This window comes from Dermochelys coriacea, chromosome 14, assembly GCF_009764565.3.
Source record: "Dermochelys coriacea isolate rDerCor1 chromosome 14, rDerCor1.pri.v4, whole genome shotgun sequence".
Lineage (NCBI taxonomy): Eukaryota > Metazoa > Chordata > Testudines > Dermochelyidae > Dermochelys > Dermochelys coriacea.
Genome location: NC_050081.1, coordinates 31,865,299 through 31,885,925, shown reverse-complemented (window position 1 = coordinate 31,885,925; position 20,627 = coordinate 31,865,299). Strand labels below are relative to the sequence as shown.

The following is a 20,627-nucleotide window of genomic DNA, read 5'->3' as shown; positions in this document are numbered from 1 at the left end:
GTCAGTAGCTGATGCGTCCCCAATCACCCTTATTATAATTATTATTACTATTAATTACAATTCATTATCTTTCAACTTCTTCTGCTGTCGCCCAGGCAATGCATTGATAGCAACATGGATGTTCCTGGCTGCTCTCACAGCAGATTTCATAGAAGTTTCGATCCAGGCGTGAGGCTGGGCTGTGTGTTCTCCTGAAAAATGGACCCTCCCTTCATTCTGAAACAAAGCTTTGGAGTAGTCAACAAACTGGTATGGGGTGAATGAAACATATCCTCCCATTGAATATTTGTCCAGGCCCCATTTCTTGATCACGTGTTTATTGCAGACCTTCCGGATATAATTCTTGGGCACCTGGTGGATTTCTGCCAGGTCCTCCATCACCACATCAACACACTTTTCATCATCAAGGGGAATGAAGAATTCAGCATCATCCACCCAGGTGTAGGAAGCCAGAATTGTCCCCGTCCCACTGGAGAAATTGTGGCTGGGGTAGTAGATTACTCTAGAGGGGCGATCAGTGATTGACCTCCCATTATAGATTCCATCCTTCTGCCAAAATTTTTCAGAACAGATCAAAAAAATTTTAGTGGCTCTTGCATAGTGAATAGAGCGCAGGGCATGGGTCTTTTCAGCAGAAAGAGGTGGAGAAAATTTAATGAGCTGTGTGGCTTTTGCCGTGGCTGTGACAAGGACATAGTCGGCCATCACAGATAAGGGGAATGAGGTGTGTGGCCTGCGGTAAAACACTTTCACTTGGTCATCATCTTGTAGTATCTTCACTACCGGGGAGTTAAATATAACGCCCCCGTGAATATCCTGGTAGAAAGCCTGCGGAAGCTGATCAAATCCCCCCGTGATCTCATCGAAACTGAAAGAAAGGTGGGGAAAAGATGATAGTCAAACAGTTACACCCTCTGTTACACCACAGTTATCTGAGAGAACGTCACAGGAGTAATAAGCAGAGCTTGCATAATGGGAGAGAGAATCTAGCGCCCTAGTGACTGTACAACTGTTTTATTAGAGCGGAATTTACTGCAGAATTACTAATTTACAGAATTTAAAAATTTACAGAATTACTAATTCTGCAGTAATTAAGCTTAAGGCCAGCTTTCAGTTTAAAGCTTGTCTCTTCTAAACACTCTAAAATCCTCATGTTCTCAGACTGCCTTGGAATTAGGTGTGCCTCAGGAGGGTGCTGGGTGGAATTAATGAGCCATGATTTGTGATCATTTGACCAAGGGCTTCCTGAAATATGACACAGCTACGGTGCAATATGCCCATAAACCATACTTGCACTATGGAGTTAAATATTGAATTCCATCCAAACTCACACAGTTAGTAGCTGTGGACACTTTCAGTAATGCCCAGCTCATCTCCTGTGAAAGTGTCCCCAGCCTTTCATGGCTATAGCTCTATAGTAATGAACACCTACCCTCTATGACAATTCAGACTATCAGTGCCTACTTCAGAGAAGGCAGCCAGCTGTACTGCTAGATGGGATGACAAATGGATGAGATAGTAGGAGGCTGACAGACAAATGGATGTATTGAATAATGGATGGATATCTAGACAGGTCCTACCATAGACACATTGTGCTTCCTCTTACAAAGCAAGTAAATAAAGATACTTTTCTACTCACCCCTTCTCAGAGAAGGTGGAAAAGACCATGACAGAGTAAAGAAATGACAAGTGGAATAGACCATCTTCATTCATCACGTCACCAATCATGTCAATGGCTCCTCTACTTAAATTTCCTTCTTTAATCAAATATTCCTGGGTGGGGAAGAGCAGAGATGGTGGAAGGCACATGCATATTATATCACCATTAAGAAATGACAATCAAAGGGACATTTCATTTCAAATGAACACAGGAATTATTCAACATCCATGAGGCAGGGGAGACGTCAAACCCATTCACTACCCTCCAGTGTGATTTGTCTTCTTCCTCATTACCAGTCATTGTCAATCAGAGCTTTGCCATTGACTTCAACAGGGCTAGGATTTCACCCAAAGTGCCCCTACCAAGATATCATTGTATTTGATTAAAGAACCATGGTCCAGACCCAAGTCTCCTGTGGGGTGAAAATAATGATGTGCAGGGCCACAGAGGAAGGTTATCTCATAGAAATAACTGTGGATGAAGATTCAAGCCATGACTACACTTGCAGATGTAGAGCGCTTTGAGTTAAACCAGCCTTCGGAGAGAGCAGTAGGGAAAGCGCTGCAGTCTGTCCACACTGACAGCTTCAAGCGCACTGGCATGGCCACATTTGCGGCACTTGCAGCGGCATTGGGAGTGGTGCATTGTGGGCAGCTATCCCAGCATGCAAGTAGCTGCAACGTGCTTTTCAAATGGGGGGTGAGAGGGGGGAGTGTGACAGGGAGGGTGTTGTGTGTATGTGGGGAGAGAGAGAGTGGGTTTTGGGGGGGTCTGAGAGCATGTCAGCATGCTGTCTTGTAAGTTCAGACAGCAGCAGACCCCCTCCCCCCACACCTCTCTCTCTCACACACAGCATTTCACACTAATGGTTGCTTTGTCTCTTAAGCAGCCGGCTGCCAGAAATGGAGCTTTCAAAGGGCATTTCCGCATTCCTACAGCTGATTCCAAACAATGACAAGAGTGGCCACTTGACTTAAGGGGATTATGGGATGTTTTCAGAGGCTGATCTGAGTGCAGTAAAGCAACACCTCGTTCACAATGGTGCCGCGGTGCTCCAGCGAGGGCGCAGCAAATGTTATTCCACTCGCCGAGGTGGAGTACCAGCAGCGCTGTAGCTGTGGAGTCAGAGTGCTTTACGTGCCTTGCCAGTGTGGACGGGTAGTGAGCTAGCGCGCCCAGGGCTCCTTTATTGTGCTGTAACTTGCAAGGGTAGCCAAGTCCTCATAGCTGGATGTCACACAGTGAGCTGGGGTGGGAAGAAGAGATGCCAAGTAGGTTGCACATAACTGGAATAGGGTTGTGTCTTCATGACACACACACTGGGAGTATGGGAGCACCGAGACTGCTCACTTTCTATGGGCTGGAGTTTTGGGTAGGGAGAAGCAGAAATAACATGGGTCCACATTCCTGCCCTCCTCCTGCCAGAAAGCAGAGCCAGGAAGACCCAAGGGGGAAATATGAGGTGTCCCAGGAAGACCCATGAAGTGAACGTGTGAACTCTGCCAGGCCAGGATCTTTAGGAGGGTTCTGATGCATTATCTCCTACCATGGTCTGTGTGCACCTGGCAAGATCTATCCCACGAGGAGTTCCATTGGCTAACGTGATGAAAGATATAGAAAATTGGCACCTTTAGATTTAAAGATACTGGAATGCCAGCTTCAATTACCTTGGTGGAAAAGGAGTCATATTTCTCTTTCAGAGCATTGCAGTTTGTTGTCACCTGGGGAGCAAACACGAAAACAGTCATTTGTTTCATGCTGATGGCTTTTCCTTTCAACTTTATTATTTTCCCTGTATGTGACAATGTACTTATAGGCCGTATCCTAGGGCATATAGGGGGGCAGGACATGACATGACTGTCTAGGTGAAAGAGCTGTTAACAAAAATCTTTTTAATAGTGCTCTTGTTTTCAGCTCCTACAATTCTCCAGCTGACTGAACTGCTTTCACTGAGACAGTCTAAACAACAAAAATAAATAGACTAAATGTAAAATTTTCAAAAGTGACTATAGGGCCTAACTCCCATTTCCAGAAGTGACTTAGGTACTTACGGGCCAGATTTTCAAAGGTATTTAGACATCTAAAGATGCAGGTAGGCAACTACATAGATTTCCAAAGCACCTAAGTGCCTAAATCTCATTGAATATTATGGGCTAGATTCACAATGGGACTTAGGTATTGCAATTCTCAGCATCACAATGTCTAACTTTCTGCTGCCTGGAAACCTGCTGAGATCCACAATGCCTGAGTCATGCGCTCAAGCCCTCTACAATGAATACCGCAGTCTAACCGCTGAAGAATGGAAGCCACAAAAGCCAGCACACGGAGCCACCTAAGCCAGCCAATGGGAGACACCAAGGAGAGTGATGTGTCTTAAGCCTCCCCCCTCCCCATTTTAGGGAGTTCAGCACCTATCTCTGCTTGGGATTCTAAGCCGTGAGCTCTTCCCACCTACAGCATTTCTAGCAAGCAGTAGCAGTACTGCCCTCATAGCTTTTACTCCAGTGGCGAGTGGATTTCCACAATGTGGGAGACCACCAGTTCAAGTTCCCCCTCTAGCTGATAAGGAAGAGTCTCCCACCTCACACATGAGTGTTTCATGGGGGCCTCCCTTAGTCTCTCCTGTTAAAGCTGTTCCGGTTTGTATAAATAATCAGTGGAGCAGGGGGATTGGATTCTGGGTCTCCCACATGAATATCCTACCCACTAGATCAGTGGCTCTTAACCTTTCCAGACTACTGTACCCATAGGTGCTGTGAGTGCTGCCGCACCCCCGGCTTGAAGTGGTTTCCATTATATAGAGGGTTTACAGTTTGGTTCAATGGCTCTCAGCACCCCCACTGTACAAATTGTCCCAGCAACGCTGACGGTACCCCTTGCAGGAAGCTGATTTGTTTTGAATACCCCCAAGTTTCACCTCACTTGAAAACAACTTGCTTACAAAATCAGACCTAAAAATGCAAAAGTGTCACAGCATGCTATTACTGAAAAATTGCTGACTTTCTTATTTTTACCCTATAATTATAAAATAAATCAACTGGAATATAAATATTACACTTACATTTCAGTGTGCAGTACACAGAGCTGTATAAACAAGTCATAGACTGTATGAAATTTTAGTTTGTTCTGTCTTCGCTAGTGCTTTTTATGTAGCCTGTTGTAAAACTAGGCAAATATCTAGATGAGTTGATGTACCCTCTGGAAGACCTCTGCTTACACCCAGGGGTACATGTACCTAGGGTGACCAGATAGCAAGTGTGAAAAATTGGGACGGGGGTGGGGGTAACAGGTACCTGTATAAGACGAAGCCCCAAAGATCAGAACTGTCCCTATAAAATAGGAACATCTGGTCACCCTCCACATACTCCTGGTTGAGAACTACTGTACTAGACTACAGAGTCATTCTCACGCTATCACTCTAGTGGCATCTATGTCCCTTTGTGAATCTAGCCATAGGTGCCTCTCTACATTCTTTAGACAGTAAATACCTTTGGAAATCTGTCCTTTAAGAGTATTTCTACACTGCAATAAAACACCAGCAACTGGCCCATCTCAGTTGATTCAGGCTCACAGAGTTCAGGCTGCAGGGCTATAAAATTGCAGTGTAGATTTTGGGCAGCCCAAGCCCAAATGTTTACACTGCAATTTTATATCCCCATGAGCTCAAGTCAGCAGACACTGGTGTTTTATTGCAGTGTAGACACACCCAGCCTAAGTCTCATGCATTCAACTGTAATTTAGCAATTTTGTGTGTGTGTGTGTAAATCGACAAAGAAAACTAGGGAAACTCTCAGAAGCGAGAAGCCACCATCTATTCAAATTAACAGATCTCTAACAGTGGTTAACTTCAAATTTTCAACAACCAAACAAATTGGCACCTGGTTAGCCTACCACGGGCATGAGCTGCCACACTGCGAAGACAAGGGACTGTCACCTCAATGGTGCTACATTCACCCATGTGCATCGCTAGGACTTCCAGAGGACTTCTTTGTGGTGCAGTAGGCAAAGCCACTTTATATTTCATCCCTGGAACTTGTTTGTCCTCCTGAGCATCGCCACCGAGGGGGAATTGTGGGAAGGCACTGGAGGCCTATCAGCACTCAAGGGGTTTATCCTCCATCTTTACTGCACAGTGGGTGGGTTACTAGTGCAAGTGAAAGCAAAGTTCAGGCTCCAATGTGCAATGAATCTGGGATGAAAAGACCACTAAGTTTGAGGGGTTTAGGGCCAACACCCAAGTGAGAATCCAGGTTAACTCAGTGAGAACATACCCACAGTTCACGAATCCTTTCCACAATACACATACCTTATCCAGTGTCTGATTATAAAGCTCACTGGCAGATTTTCCTCTTTCTGTGGGAAGCACAGGATATTGCAAGATATCAGGGTTTCGGTCTACCTCTCCAGCTCTTGCCCTGATGTTGTTAATGAAATACCAGCCCTTGTCATTACTATTATAGAATGGGTTCAGTTTCAGTTTCAGTTTTTTAATAAATTCACGCACAAGCCTAAAGAAAAGGGAAAGAGGGGGGGAAAAAGAGAAAATTTCAAAAATGTGAAAGAATGTTATATGCTTGCTTATGATCCTCTAACACAAATACCATGATCCTACCTATGTAACTGAAATAATATGTGTGTAATGACTCCAAACCTACACTTTACCAAAAGCCAATCATGCAACTAGTGTTGGTCGCTTTTTTTAAGTATGAAAACTTTTGAAATATGGAAGTTATTTCAATTTGACATCGTTCGCATCAGACTCATTTTCATAAGTTTTTTAATATAAAATATCAAAAAGTATATTTACTGAAAACCCTGTTTTGCAGAAAATGAAACACGTTGGTAACCATTTCAGTAATGATTGTAAGTAAGTTTACAATACTAATTTTAGTGAAATGAAAAATTTTGCTCAAAACTAAAAAAAAGTTGAAAATTTGCAAAACAGTTTACATTTGGAAAAATGCCATTTTTTTTCCAATGAAAACTACTTTTTGCTTGAGAAATTTAGACCATCTCTCCCAGCATCGTCTGCTCCCTGAACAGTACCATCGACTTCCAGGATAACCCATGAGCAAGCATTACTTCTACTAATTGTAAAATCAGACTTTTCCTTGATTATTACAAGAGACATGATAGCAAAAGCTGCCCACTCCTAACATTCTTAACAGGAAACAAACAGACAGGCTGGTGATACAGATGCACCTTTCACAATGCTCCTGGTTAGTATAGATGCACAGATTGAATTTAGGGACCTGTGGATTTAAAACAGACCCCACTAGTACTTGAGCTAAAGAACCAAATGGAGCTACCTTTAGACAGTAATAGTAGACTCATATATAGAGCTGATTGGACAAATGGACATTTTATCCTGTGGGAAATGTCAAAATAACAGATTTTGACATTATTTCCATCCCAAACTGGGATGAAAAATGCCGAACCATTTCTCTTTGGAAATGTCAAAACATGTTTGTGTAAGTGGAGTTGTGACCTGGTATGTGGAGTTGTGACCTGGCTCATGGGGTTGCAGGGCCACTCACTCAGATTTGGCTAACCGGACTCCCGTCGTCATGACAGATGGGCCAAACCTGAGTGGCACTGGGACCCCAGAGGTTGCAGTGTCTGGAGCAGGGAGGTGAGCCCAGCCAGCTCCATGGGACAGGAGCTGCTATGTGACCTTTTGAAACATTCAAAGGTGGCCTGGAACTTCAAGGTGCATATACACCTCTTTCCTTTGATAGTACACATGAGCGGATTCAGAACCAGATCTCCTCATATCACAACCACAGCTCTATGATGCTCCTGAAACGAATCCCCAGGCCTCCTCAGCAGGGCCGTCCCTACCAATTATGGTGCCCAAAGCAGCCCGAGCACCTGCTTCCCTACCCTGCCCCTCTCCTCCCCCTCCCCCAGTAGAGGGTCTGGGCTGCACTCAAGGCCTGCAGGCCCCCAGAGGCAGGAGCTGTGGGGGCTGCTTTGTGGGGCCCCACAGGCCCAGAGTGGCCCTAGGGATTAGCGGGGGGCCTGGCACTGAGAGCCGGAAGTGGAACAACCTGGACCCAGCCTGCTCCCCTCCCCCTCCCTCAGCTATGTCACTTGCGGGAGGGGGTTTGGAGGAAGGGGTCCATAAAATTTGAGGCAATTTGGTGCCTCAAATTTTGTGGTACCCTACGCAGCTGCATATTCTGCATATACCTAAGGATGTTCCTGCTCCTCAGGTCCCAATCACCACTTTTCCAACCTGCTCCAACATATTCCTCCACCATTACAATACAGCTACGCCTAATACAGTGAATGCAGCTGGCGTGCATGCAGGTACTACCCAGTAAGTATTGCCAGCTCTAGAAGGGCTGAGTTATGTTTCTGTGGGTATTTACTTTGACTCTGTATTTTCTGGTTTCCAGATAGTTTGAGTTTTGCGGAACTCAATGTTTTGGGAGGGCAAGAGCAGTCACAGGGCAATGTCAATGCTGTGTTAACAAGTTTTTGCTGTTTAATTATAAAACTTATCCTGAGTTCCATTTCTTTTAATAAGCAACATGACCCCAGAAAATTGGACATATGTGGTTACCAGCTGGTCAGTCTGAAAACCTGACTAGCTCCAACTAATAAATATTCAGAAAGCCCTTTGAAAAAATCCATAATACAAAAATAGCACATTTTACAAAGAAGGTATGAAAGGAATCATGGCTGGAAGGTGGCAGGATGGGGTTTCCATGGGGCTAGAGCAGTGGTAGCTTGGTATTTTATATGATAAGGTCCAAACCTTCCAATATGGGGGGGGGGTTGTAAGCTCAACCTTAACTGTTGATTTCCTGGTTTATAAACTGGTGTTGCTTTGCTGACTGAAGTGTTCTAGGGGGAGTTTTGCCCTTCATTTACTGATACATGCTCCCAGTCGTAACTTCACTTTACTTCTCCATTGTGGTGTAGTTGCATAGTCCAAGAACATACCTGGGACCTAATTATGACTCTAATATCCATTTCCCCATTTGCTGCGGGGGTGGGGTGGGGAATTAATCTGGGCCAGCCCTAAACCCTGTGTCTTTTAGGCTGGTTGAGCAACTTCTGACCACCTACTCTCAGCCGACCTATGCAGGAAAAGTGACAACTCCATGGAGATTTCTTTCCCCTCTGCACACAGACTGACAACTTGATGTCATGGAGTAAAGGGGCATTTTAACCTATTCAGATTTGAGCCTTTAATGAGTCCCCCCACCCCCAGGAATTATCATAAAAGTTTTAAAAATAGGGCTTCCCCTATTCTGAACAAGACTGGTGGCTGAGGAGAGTTAACAGTATACTACCTGTGATGTGCTGGCAACCGCATGGCTCCCAACTCCACATACCAATCTTGTTCTCTGTGGGTCACGATGCGTCCTCCCAAGCGGTGACTGGCTTCCAGAATGAGAACCTGGGAACAAAACACAAATTATGATTTTCAATTCCTTGCCGGTACCTGGTGACTGTATCAGTGGTTCTCAAACTGGGGGTCATGCACGGGCAGCAGGTATCATAGGCTGGGGAAGGCTGTGCTTCCCCAAACAGCTTGGTGTGGTCCCGCCCACCCTCCACCTCCAGTCCCCCTCTTGCAGTTCCCAGTGCTGTGCCCCAGCCCACGGTGGCTGAGATTGGGGCTCGCTAGCCTGTCATGGGGACTTGGAGCAGCTGGTGTTGGGGCTGAGCTGGCTGCCCGGTGCTTAGACTGGGCTGTCCAGTGCTTTGGGGCTGAGGGCGTTGCTGCTGCATCACCTGGCCAGCCCGGGGCTGCGGTGGGGGTGCTCTGGGCTCCTGCTGGGAAGCAGAGCAAAAGGAGAGGGGCAGGGCCTTGGACAGAAGGAGAGGGGCCGGGGGGGTAGCCTCCTCCAATGGCCAGGTCACTAGCTGCCTCAGGGGGTCACAAGGTGGTTACATGGAGGTTGCAAGCTGTCAGCTCTGTGGGGCTGACAGCTCCAAGTCCCATTAAATTAAATTAACCCCCCATTTTTTATTTATAAGGGGGGGTCACACTCAAAGTCTTGATGTGCGAAAGGGGTCACAAATACGAAAAGTTTGAAAACCTCTACTGTATATTTCTCTCTTGAACGATAACGATTGATTTATCCCCTGTCATTTCTATTGCAAGCAGTCACCACACAAAGAAAATGCTTATTTTATAAAAGTAATTTTGGACAATTTATGGACGCGCTCTCTCCTTGATTCGGGAACCCGTGTAAGCATGTCCTTAAGATGAATCTGAACTCCATGGGACTGAAGGATGTGCTTAAAGTTAAGAATGTACTCAAGCATTCTTCCTGAATAGAGATATATTCCTGAATTGGGAATCTCAAGAAACAAATTCTAATATGAAAGATGTTATCCTTTCCCATGTATTACAGAAAACAGGTTTTCACTGAGATAGTCTTTAATGCAACAACTAAGACCTTCTAATATAAGTGCCCAAGCGATCTCTGTTGATTTTGCAGCTCTGGGGGCTGTATTTCTTGGGTGATACTGACGGGGGGAGTAGCGGATATATGGGCTATGGGTAGGGATAATGGATTCCAGTCTTTCTCAAGGCCCATAGGCAAGCCAAGAGAGTAGCACCTTCAATGGAAAAACAAAATAAAACAAAACAAAGAAAAAGAGCAAAGGGCAAAGTTAAGGTTCTTGTGGGATAGTTAATATGAATTTTCACATGTATAGAATTTTGTTAGAAAGACATGAACCTTTGAGAATATTCCCTTAACTAATCACCACTTCCATTAAATGTAGCGATTGGGATTTTTTTAACTGCAACATTTTTGGTATTTAAGTTTTCTAATGGTAATGTTATTAATACTGTGGCAACCTTAACTTTAAGTTAATTAACTTTGTTTTCCTGGAAATGGCAATAATAATATACTGCACTATGCTTTCTTGCTTCCTTCCTTTCACAGTTAGTTTACTTAAATTCACCTTGTTTTATTCTTCAGCATTGCCTACTCTATGAAAAAGAAGTAATAAGACCATTTCAAGGGAGCACTGACTCCTTTGCCTGTCTCTGGCTCCTTTCAATTAATAGAATTACCCGTGAGCAGTGGGTGAAGCTTCCCCTTGGGGAGGCTAGCCCCCTGCCCCACCTTTTCTGGTTGAGGCCATGCCCCCAGTCACTGCTTTCAGCCCCTCCTCACTCCCGTGGCCCTGGCCAGGGCAGGGGGCTGAGAACTCAGCCCCTCCCATAGACAGCCGGGGGCAGCTGAGAGCTCAGCCCCAGCCAGGGTCAAGCTCTCAGCCCCAGCCAGGACTGCACCTTCCCCTGCAGCCCTGCCCCCACTCTGCATCTTCCCCCCGAGGGCCCACACCCACTCATTCCTTTCCCCTCACCCCCACTGTGACCCTGAGAACAAAAAAAGCTTGTGCTGCAGTGGGGAGCAAGAGCCTCTCCAGCTCTGGGGTCGTGATGGGGGAAATTTTTCCAGGGGCCCTAAATTGGTTGGGGGCCCCTGGGCACAGGCCCTATGGACCCGTGTGGGAATCCACCACTGCCCGTCCCCGTCCCCGTCCCTCTCCCCCCCTCCCCCCCGGTGATGCGAGGTTTGGGGAGTCTTAGCCTCCCACAACCACCATTACATGCCGCCCGTGGAATTACCTTACAACCAGCATCTTTCAACAGTTTGGCAGCTGTGAGTCCACTGATTCCTGCCCCAATGATCACCACCTTCTTTGAACGACACCCGTTTTCCAGCCCATTTCTGGCAATAGCCACCAGTTCTTCATAGTCCGGGTCAATGAAGCATTCTTCCCACTTCATCTCTGTGCCTGGGAGAATCTGTAAACTTGGGACTAGCACCAGGAGGAAGATCTGGAGGAGTACTAGAGAGAAAAAGAGGGAAAGAAAACAGATGACACAAATGGTGAAGCAAACTCATTCTCTTAGACCACAGAGCTCAGTAAATTCACTGATATGATCCATCTGAGCTCTAGGGAGAGGCTAAGAGTCTCAGCTGTAGAGCTCAGCTATATTAACAAACAAAGAATTTTATTATGATCAAATGCAGTGAGCATATAAGCTGAAAGCAGCGAAGGGAATACTCAAATCCTCACACTTGTCTTGTAAACTGTAAAATATCACATGGACTACTCAAACCACAATCTACCATTAAAGGTCCTGGCCCCACCCTCTCAGATACACTTAGATCTGTGTGTACCACAGGGATCTAACAATCTGGGGGCTGGCCATTCTCAGAGGGAACGGTGCAGGAGAAAATCATGTATTGTGGACAATGTGACTCTGAATGAGGTCTTCAAGATTTGGCCTCATGAGCTGAATTGAGGGACCTAACCAGAGTCCGCTTTATGTCATTCAAAAACTCAGTTATGTTGTTCCTTTCCGTTAGTCAAGATAAATTTTTGTTTTTTCCATGATTCTCCCCTCAGTGAGTGTGAAGGTGCTGCGTCTTCTGTTGAGCACAACTATGGAAGTGTCAGAAGGAGAACCATGTGGTTCACCACATAATCAATTCCCAATCCATTTAGAGGTTTAAAAGGTCAATTTAACCATCTAAATTCTATTGTATGGTTCAGAGCAACCTTAGCAGCACCCACACCACCTTTCCTTCCCATGCTAATGTAGGTAGCATTGCTTGGTAAAAAGGGGGTTAACTTTATATCCCAGAGATCTCTGTGGGCCACTGGCTGCTGAAATAAATATATCTTGCAAAACATGGCATGAAATAGCTTGATTTTTGTAAGGCTTTTCACACAGTCCTACATGACATTCTCATAAGAAAACTAGGGAAATGTGGTTTAGGAGAAATGAATACGAGGTGGGTGCACAACTGGTTAAAAAACCTTACTCAAAGAGTAGTTTATCAATGGTTTGATGTCAATCTGGAAGGATGTATCTAGTGGTATCTGACAGAGGTTACCCTGGGTCTGGTACTACGTAATATTTTCATCAAAGGTTTGGATGATGGAGAACATGTGGTTATGAAATTTGCAGGTGTCACTAAGCTGGGAGGGGTTGCAAGCACTTTGACCAAGCTTGGCAGGGTTGCAAGCACTTTGGAGGACAGGATTGAAAACTGAAAATGATTTTGATAAAATTGGAGAACTGGTCCAACATGAAGAATTCAACAAAGACAAATGCAAAGTATTGCACTTAGGAAGGGAAAATCAAACACACAAACACAAAATGACTGACTAGGAAGTCGTCTTGCTGAAAAGGATCCAGGGGCTAATAGTGGATCACAAATTGCATGACTCAACCATACCTCGTCCCAAGCCTGGCTGAAAAAGGAGGAGGATTGGTGTCAGGTTGGCAGCTGGCAATAAAAACATGGCATGAACTGACAAGAGGGATAGGACTTGGAGCGCTGACCCTATTTGATGGGACTGTTTCAAGGAAAAAGAAGAATGTGATGCTGTTGTGAAAAGGCAAATGTCATTAACTGGAGTGTTGTATGTGTGACACGGGAGGCAACTCCTCTGCTCTACTTGGCTCTGTGGCCTCATCTGGAGTACGGTGTCCAGTCTGAGGTACTACAATCCAAAGGAGAGCAATAACAATGATAAGAGGTTTAGGAAACATGAGCTAAGAACATAAGAATGGCCAGACTGGGTCAGACCGAAGGTCCATCTAGCCTAGTATCCTGTCTTCCAACAGTGGCCAATGCCAGGTGCCCCAGAGGGAATGAACAGAACAGGTAATCATCAAGTGATCCATCCCTTGTCGCCCATTCCCAGATCCTGGCAAATAGAGGCTAGGGACACCATCCCTGTCCATCCTGGCTAATAGCCATTGATGGATCTATCCTCCATGAACTTATCTAGTTCTTTTTTGAACCCTGTTATAGTCTTGGCCTTCACAATATCCTCTGGCAAGGAGTTCCACTGGTTGACTAACTAAGAGGAAAGGTTGAAGGACATGGGCATCTTTAGTCTGGAGAACAGAAGGCTGAAGGGGGACATGATAACCATCTTCAAATATGTAAAAGATTGTTATGAAGGGGATAATGAGCCATTGTTCTCCACATCCACCAAGGGAAGGACAAGAAGTAATTAGCTTAATTTGTAGCAACTGAGATTTACCATAGATATTTGGGAAAAATGTGTAACTGTAAGGATAGTTAAGCACTGGAACAGGTTATCTATGTGGAATCTCCGTCATTGGAGGTTTTTAAGAATAAGTTAGACAAACATCTGTCAGGGATGGTCCAGGTTTATTTGTTCCTGTCTCGGCACAGGAGGATGGACTAGATGACCTCTTGAGATCCCTTTCAGCCCTACTGTTCTATGATTTCTGTGACAAAGTAGAGCATCTCTGAGCCTCCTTTAATTTTCACCAGTGACTGGTCTGGCAGACAGAGAGCCCCCAGATCAGGGAGGCAAAAAGCTACTTTTTCTCACACCCCTGACCAAGCTACACTCAATCCAAGCTTTGACTCAGCCCAAAAACTAAGCCTCGAATGATATGGAGGCCTATGCTCCAAGTTTGGGGACATAGTTCGGGTCCCATTTCTAGTACCAAATGGACCTGTGTACAAACAGATCTGGGAACAAATGTATTCTAACTTTGTTCCCAACATGGTAGTAACTGTACTGTAGACAAAGCCTTATAGGTTGGGGGGAGAAATCCAAATTCCAAGAACCTTTCTGGAGAAATGAAAAATAATTTAAAAACTACAAAGTGTAATTTTTCATGGTATGGAAGAATAAGACACTATTTCCCCCCCTAAAATCCAGTATTATCTGCCCTTTAAATTCTCAATGCTATCAGAGGCCAAAGCCATATATTTCAGAATCACTGAAAGTAACCTCAAAAAGAAAAGGAGTACTTGTGGCACCTTAGAGACTAACAAATTTATTAGAGCATAAGCTGTAGCTCACGAAAGCTTATGCTCTAATAAATTTGTTAGTCTCTAAGGTGCCACAAGTATTCCTTTTCTTTTTGCGAATACAGACTAATATGGCTGCTACTCTGAAACCTGAAAGTAACCTGAGTGCAACACGCATCCCATCTTTTGAAATCAGAAATTGTTTTTGATCACCACAATCAGAAACATGTTTATGTAATGCATTTTCATAGGTGAAACCAGGTAGGTGTAAATTGAAGGCATTGATGCTCTCAATAATTACTTTGTTCTTCTTCCTCTATAATTATCTACATCTTTTGCATGTTCTGTATGTGATATGCTAAGATTTCCAAAGGGATGCGTGGGCTGGAGATAGGAGTGCCATACCCGCTATTGTTGCAATTAAACTACAGAACAGGAAATACTCTCTGTAGGTTAATTTCCATGGAGCTACATGCCAAACAGAGATTAATTTGCAGAGGGTAGATCTAGCAACAGGTTAGAAAGGGTAATCACTTCCAAAGCTCATCTGAGGGCATGAAAACAATTTAGGGTGGAATTCGTCCTGGATCAGAAAAGGTCCTACACACCACATGAGTTCCATGCTCCTGGGTCAGTTCCTGAAAACTACAGCTGTGTTGAGAAGGGTATGGAACATTCTGCACTGCATGAAGAAAAGGAGTACTTGTGGCACCTTAGAGACTAACAAATTTATTTGAGCATAAGCTTTCATGAGCTACAGCTCACTTCATTGGATGCATTCCCGATGAAGTGAGTTGTAGCTCACGAAAGCTCATGCTCAAATAAAGTTGTTAGTCTCTAAGGTGCCACAAGTACTCCTTTTCTTTTTGCGAATACAGACTAACATGGCTGCTACTCTGAAATCTGCACTGCATGGAGTTCCTGGAGGAATCACAGATGGGTAGCATTGGAAGGGACTGCGAGAGCTCTTTTAGTCCAGTCCCCTGCACTCAACGCAGGACTGATCCCTGGTCTACACTATGAGTTTAGGTCGAATTTAGCAGCATTAGATGGATTTAACCCTGCACCCGTCCACACGATGAAGCCATTTACTTTGACTTAAAGGGCTCTTAAAATCGATTTCTGTACTCCTCCCCTGATGAGGGGATTAGCGCTGAAATTGACCTTTCCGGGTCGAATTTGGGGTAGTGTGGTCGCAATTCTTCGGTATTGGCCTCCGGGAGCTATCCCAGAGTGCTCCACTGTGAAGCACAGAGGCTATAACAGGGACCCACAGCAGTGCCACGTGAAACTTAAGGAGCTCAGGCAAGCCTACCAAAAAAACAGAGAGGCAAACGGCCACTCGGGGTCAGAGCCCCAGACATGCTGCTTCTATGATGAGCTGCATGCCATTCTAGAGGGTGCAGCCACCACTACCCCATCTCTGTGCTTTGACTCCGTCAATGGATTATCACACAACAGGGATGTGCATTTTGGGGAAGAGGAAGATGATGAGGAGGAGGAGGAGGTTGAAGATGGCACACAGCAAGCAAGTGGAGAAATCGTTTTCCCTGAGAGCCAGGAACTGCTTCTCACCCTGGACCTGGATCCAATACCCCCCAAACCCATCCAAGGTGGCTCCCAGGCCCACCAGGTGGAGAAGGGACCTCTGGTGAGTGTACCTTTGTAAATATAATACCTGGTTTAAAGGCAAGTGTTTTTAATGATTAATTTGCGGCCAGTACAGTTACTGGAAAAGTCTGTTAACGTGTCTGGGGATGGAGCGGAAATCTGTATAAAATCGATTTCTAAAAAATCGACTTCTATAAATTTGACCTAATTTCATAGACTAGACATAGCCTAAGTATTATCTAGACCATTCCTGACAGGTGTTTGTCTAACCTGCTCTTAAAAATCTCCAATGGTGGAGATTCTGCAACCTCCCTAGGCCATTTATTCCAGTACTTAACCACCCTGATAGTTGGGAAGTTTTTCCTAACATCCCACCTAAACTGCCCTTGCTGCAATTTAAGACCATTGCTTCTTGTTCTATCCTCAGCGGCTAAAGAGAACAATTTTTCTCCCTCTCCCTTATAACAACCTTTAATGTACTTGGGACATATGTTATACATTCATTTGGGCTTTACTGATGGATTTGAAATTAATTTTCAGGCAAGTGGGAATGCACACCCAAAGATGGAAAGAAATTTGTATCATGGTGATGGCTTCCCCCTGAGAACCCAGCAGTAATTTTTGATCAAACCAAAACCCCTAAAATTTGTTTCAAATCATGCCCAGCCCCACCCAGTTGTGGGGGCTGATGTACGGCTCAGTAATTCTTAAAACTGCTTTCTCCAGACTACCAACATTATTTTGCTCATCTGAAGTGAACCTCAAGCAGCTAATCCTCATAAATGCTCTGATCTCCAGCAAGCATCGGATGTTCAGTTCTACTACATTGCGAGGGATAAATCAGAATTTTGACAAAGAACAAGATACCAGCACACTAAATACATTGCAACTCTCGTAGTCTCCCTATGTTCTCCCTCTCCAGTCTCCTTCATAACCATACACCGTGAGTCTCTCATTAACCAGCTCATCCCACTAAATCCATGCAGTGTGGGTTTGGCATCAGTCCCATCCAAATTCCATGCCATGAAGGCTTTGCAAGATAAAAATTCCACAGTGCAGAAATAAAATGAACTAATACTGGACACAAAATGGCATTTTCCTTTGATTTTTTTAAAATGCACAGATTTCATTTTTTCCAAAAATTTTCATTGAAACTTTCAGTTTTATTGACTAAAAAGCAAGCAAAAACTAACAAAAACAAAAAGAAGCCCCGCAAATAATCATTTTTCTGCTATTTCCAAAATATTTCAGTTTGGGGGGAAAAATCAGTACTCAGATTTTCATTAAAAGTGATTTTATAGAAATAAAAGTTTTCTATTAAAATCAATTTTTCCACGAATCATTTTTCATATGATACATTTCCAGCAGCTGTAAAATTAAATTAACTTAGATTTCCATCTTCAGATCCTCAACCAGTTCCTCTCTAGTCTGAATCAAATCTAAAAAAGCTGCCCTACAAGTAACTTCCTCCATCTCCTGAAATCCTAATTTGTCCCCAACACATTCTCTGTACTGGAGCATTGGACAATAAAATTGATCTTAATGTGTAGCTGAAGCCAAGTACAAACAAAAATACACCATTGGTGTTGTTTTCCCCAAATTCCACACTTAAAAAGGAGCAAAGGATTTTGGGAGAAAATCAACTTTAAAAGAAGGAGAAAAAGAAAAAGACAAAGATGGTAACGAGAGAGAGAGAGAAAGATGTGAAATAATAAAGCTAATTGAATATCATCATCTAACTGATAAAGTAAGATGGGCCCAAAAGGGCAAACTGTCCCATCCTTCTGTGCCCAGAATTACAACTCATCCCATCCTACTGCAAAAGTTTTAAGACGAGAAGTTTCACTCACAGAACCTGTCCATGTTTCAGCTGGCAGCTCAAGTCATCAATGAGCCCTGTCACTTTAAACACTCTGCTAGATCCTGGTAGGAACTGTTGGCTCTGAGCCTAATGACACTGAGGTGGCTGTCATATGGACTCATAGGGCCTCTTCCTATGAATTGCTCAGCATGGGTGGGTTACTCTGGATTTAATTAGTACATTGACCTCAGGAAAAAAAGATACGTTGGTATTGGAAGGTTCTGCCGCCGCAATTTTTTGCTACTGCCCTCTGAATCTGGTAGCTTCCCCCACACTGGAAGAACTGGAATTAGTGGTGCAGGAGATCAGAGTAGATATTACAGGGATCATAGGAACATAGCGTAATAGCAATCAGGACTGGAATACAGACATTGAAGGGTGTGTGCTGTTTTGGAGAAATAGCAATAAATGCAAAGTTGATGGGATGACATTGTACATCCATGAAATGGTAAACTGTAATGAAATACGAAGTGATAGTGTGAACAAAACAGAAACTGTTTGGATCAAAACATTTTTGCTGAAGAATTGTAAAAGAGGTTCTGTTGGGATAGCATTATGGGTCTGCTATGGAAGCCCAGGCCTGAAGAAAAATGCTGTGTAGCCCAAAAGCGTGTCTCTTTCACCAACAGAAGTTGGTCCAATAAAAGATATTACCTCACTCACCTTAAGTCTCTTTTCAGAGTAGCAGTACAGTGTTAGTCTGTATTCGCAAAAAGAAAAGGAGTACTTGTGGCACCTTAGAGACTAACAAATTTATTTGAGCATAAGCTTTCGTGAGCTACAGCTCACTTCATCGGATGCATTTGGTGGAAAATACAGTGGGGAGATTAATATACACACACAGAGAATATGAAACAATGGGTTTTATCATACACACTGTAAGGAGAGTGATCACTTAACCTATCCTTGCAACAAAGCCCGTTGCCAACTCTGTCCACATATCTATTCAGGGGACACCATCATAGGGCCTAATCACATCAGCCACACTATCAGAGGCTCGTTCACCTGTGCATCTACCAATGTGATATATGCCATCATGTGCCAGCAATGCCTCTCTGCCATGTACATTGGTCAAACTGGACAGTCTCTACGTAAAAGAATAAATGGACACAAATCAGACGTCAAGAATTACAACATTCAAAAACCAGTCGGAGAACACTTCAATCTCTCCAGTCACTCGATTACAGACCTGAGGGTGGCTATCCTTCAACAAAAAAACTTCAGAAACAGACTCCCAACGAGAGACTGCTGAATTGGAATTAATTTGCAAACTGGATACAATTAACTTAGGCTTGAATAGAGACTGGGAATGGATGAGTCCTTACACAAAGTAAAACTATTTCCCCATGTTATTTCTCCCCCCCACCCCATCCCCCACCGTTCCTCAGATGTTCTTGTTAACTGCTGGAAATGGCCTACCTTGCTTGTCACCATGAAAGGTTTTCCTCCTTTCCCCCCCCTGCTGCTGGTGATGGCTCATCTTAAGTGATCACTCTCCTTACAGTGTGTATGATAAAACCCATTGTTTCATGTTCTCTGTGTGTGTATATAAATCTCCCCACTGTATTTTCCACCAAATGCATCCGATGAAGTGAGCTGTGGCTCAAGAAAGCTTATGCTCAAATAAATTTGTTAGTCTCTAAGGTGCCACAAGTACTCCTTTTCTTACGTCTCTTGTCTCCCTCATAGAACTCATGGGTCAGATTCTAATATGAATAGTGATCTCTTTAATATAATTAGAACAATAAACACTTCTGAGAATTGTGTCATAATGGGAAACTTTAATGTCCTGGATATAGACTGGAAAATACATCCAACTAATAAAGGTAAGGCTCAATTATTCCTGGATGTGACAGAGGTCAGCTCTCTTCATCAAATAATCACTGAACCAAAAAGACAAGATGCAATTTTAGACTTCATTTTGGTAAGTAGTGAGTACATCACAGAAGAGCTGGCCATTGGAAATAACCTTGAATAAAGTGCTCATAGGTTGATTCAGTTTAAATTAAATGAAAGGATAATCAAACCTAGGTCATCAACTATGGTTTTTTATTTTAAAAGGGCAGATTTTGGGAAATTGAAGGAAATTAGTCAAGAAAGCCAGCTAGTCTGAAGAGCTCAAGGACTTAACTGTGGAGGAGGCTTGGAATTTCTTTAAATTAGCTACTGTGCAAAAACCAACTAAAATTTGCATCCCAAACAAGGGGAAAAAAACTTGTAGGGAAAGGCCCCAGACCCATACAGATGAATAACCATCTCAAAAAAATTATTAGGAGTAAGCAGAGAGCCTCAAGGGACTGGAAAAAGGGGTTGACCAGCAGAGAAAGCCGCATCATGGATGTTATAAAATGTAGGCATAAAGTGAGAATTGCTAAAAGTCATGCTGAATTTGCTCTTGCCAAGGAAATTAAACTGAATAATAAGAAGTTATTTAGTTATGTAAATAAAAAAAGAATAAGGAAGGATGAAGGTTGGGTATGCAGTATGGATGGGAAGGAGAGTAAAGATAATTTAGGAATGGCCCAAAAACCAAATGAATACTTTGCCTTGATTTTCAATAATATGGAAAATGTGCATGAAGGCAGTATTGCTGGTGGAAATGAGTTCCTACAACTGGACATGACCACATCTGAGATGCAAGAAAAACTCAAAGAGCTTAATGTGCTCAAATTGAGGGCAATGGATAATTTCCATGTTGGAA

At 43.7% G+C, this 20,627-nt stretch overlaps 1 protein-coding gene across 1 annotated transcript; it reads right to left on the bottom strand.

Annotated features, from left to right (window-relative positions):
• Positions 1-54: 54 nt before the first annotated feature.
• LOC119842484 (L-amino-acid oxidase-like) lies at positions 55-17,928 on the bottom strand. Its single transcript, XM_038370694.1, has 7 exons — positions 17,916-17,928; positions 11,268-11,491; positions 8,965-9,071; positions 5,967-6,168; positions 3,328-3,381; positions 1,640-1,773; positions 55-868 (listed from the first exon to the last, which is right to left on the bottom strand). Exons 1-7 carry the CDS (start codon positions 17,926-17,928, stop codon positions 55-57), a joined length of 1,548 nt encoding a protein of 515 aa, XP_038226622.1.
• Between the last annotated feature and the right edge of the window lie 2,699 nt (positions 17,929-20,627).

Coding starts and splice junctions, on each gene's coding strand:
- LOC119842484 (XM_038370694.1), bottom strand. Junction 6,169..8,964: donor CGGTTGCCAGCACATCACAG/GTAGTATACTGT, acceptor CCTTTTCTTTAG/GCTTGTGCGTGAATTTATTA. Junction 869..1,639: donor TCCACCTTCTCTGAGAAGGG/GTGAGTAGAAAA, acceptor CCTTTCTTTCAG/TTTCGATGAGATCACGGGGG.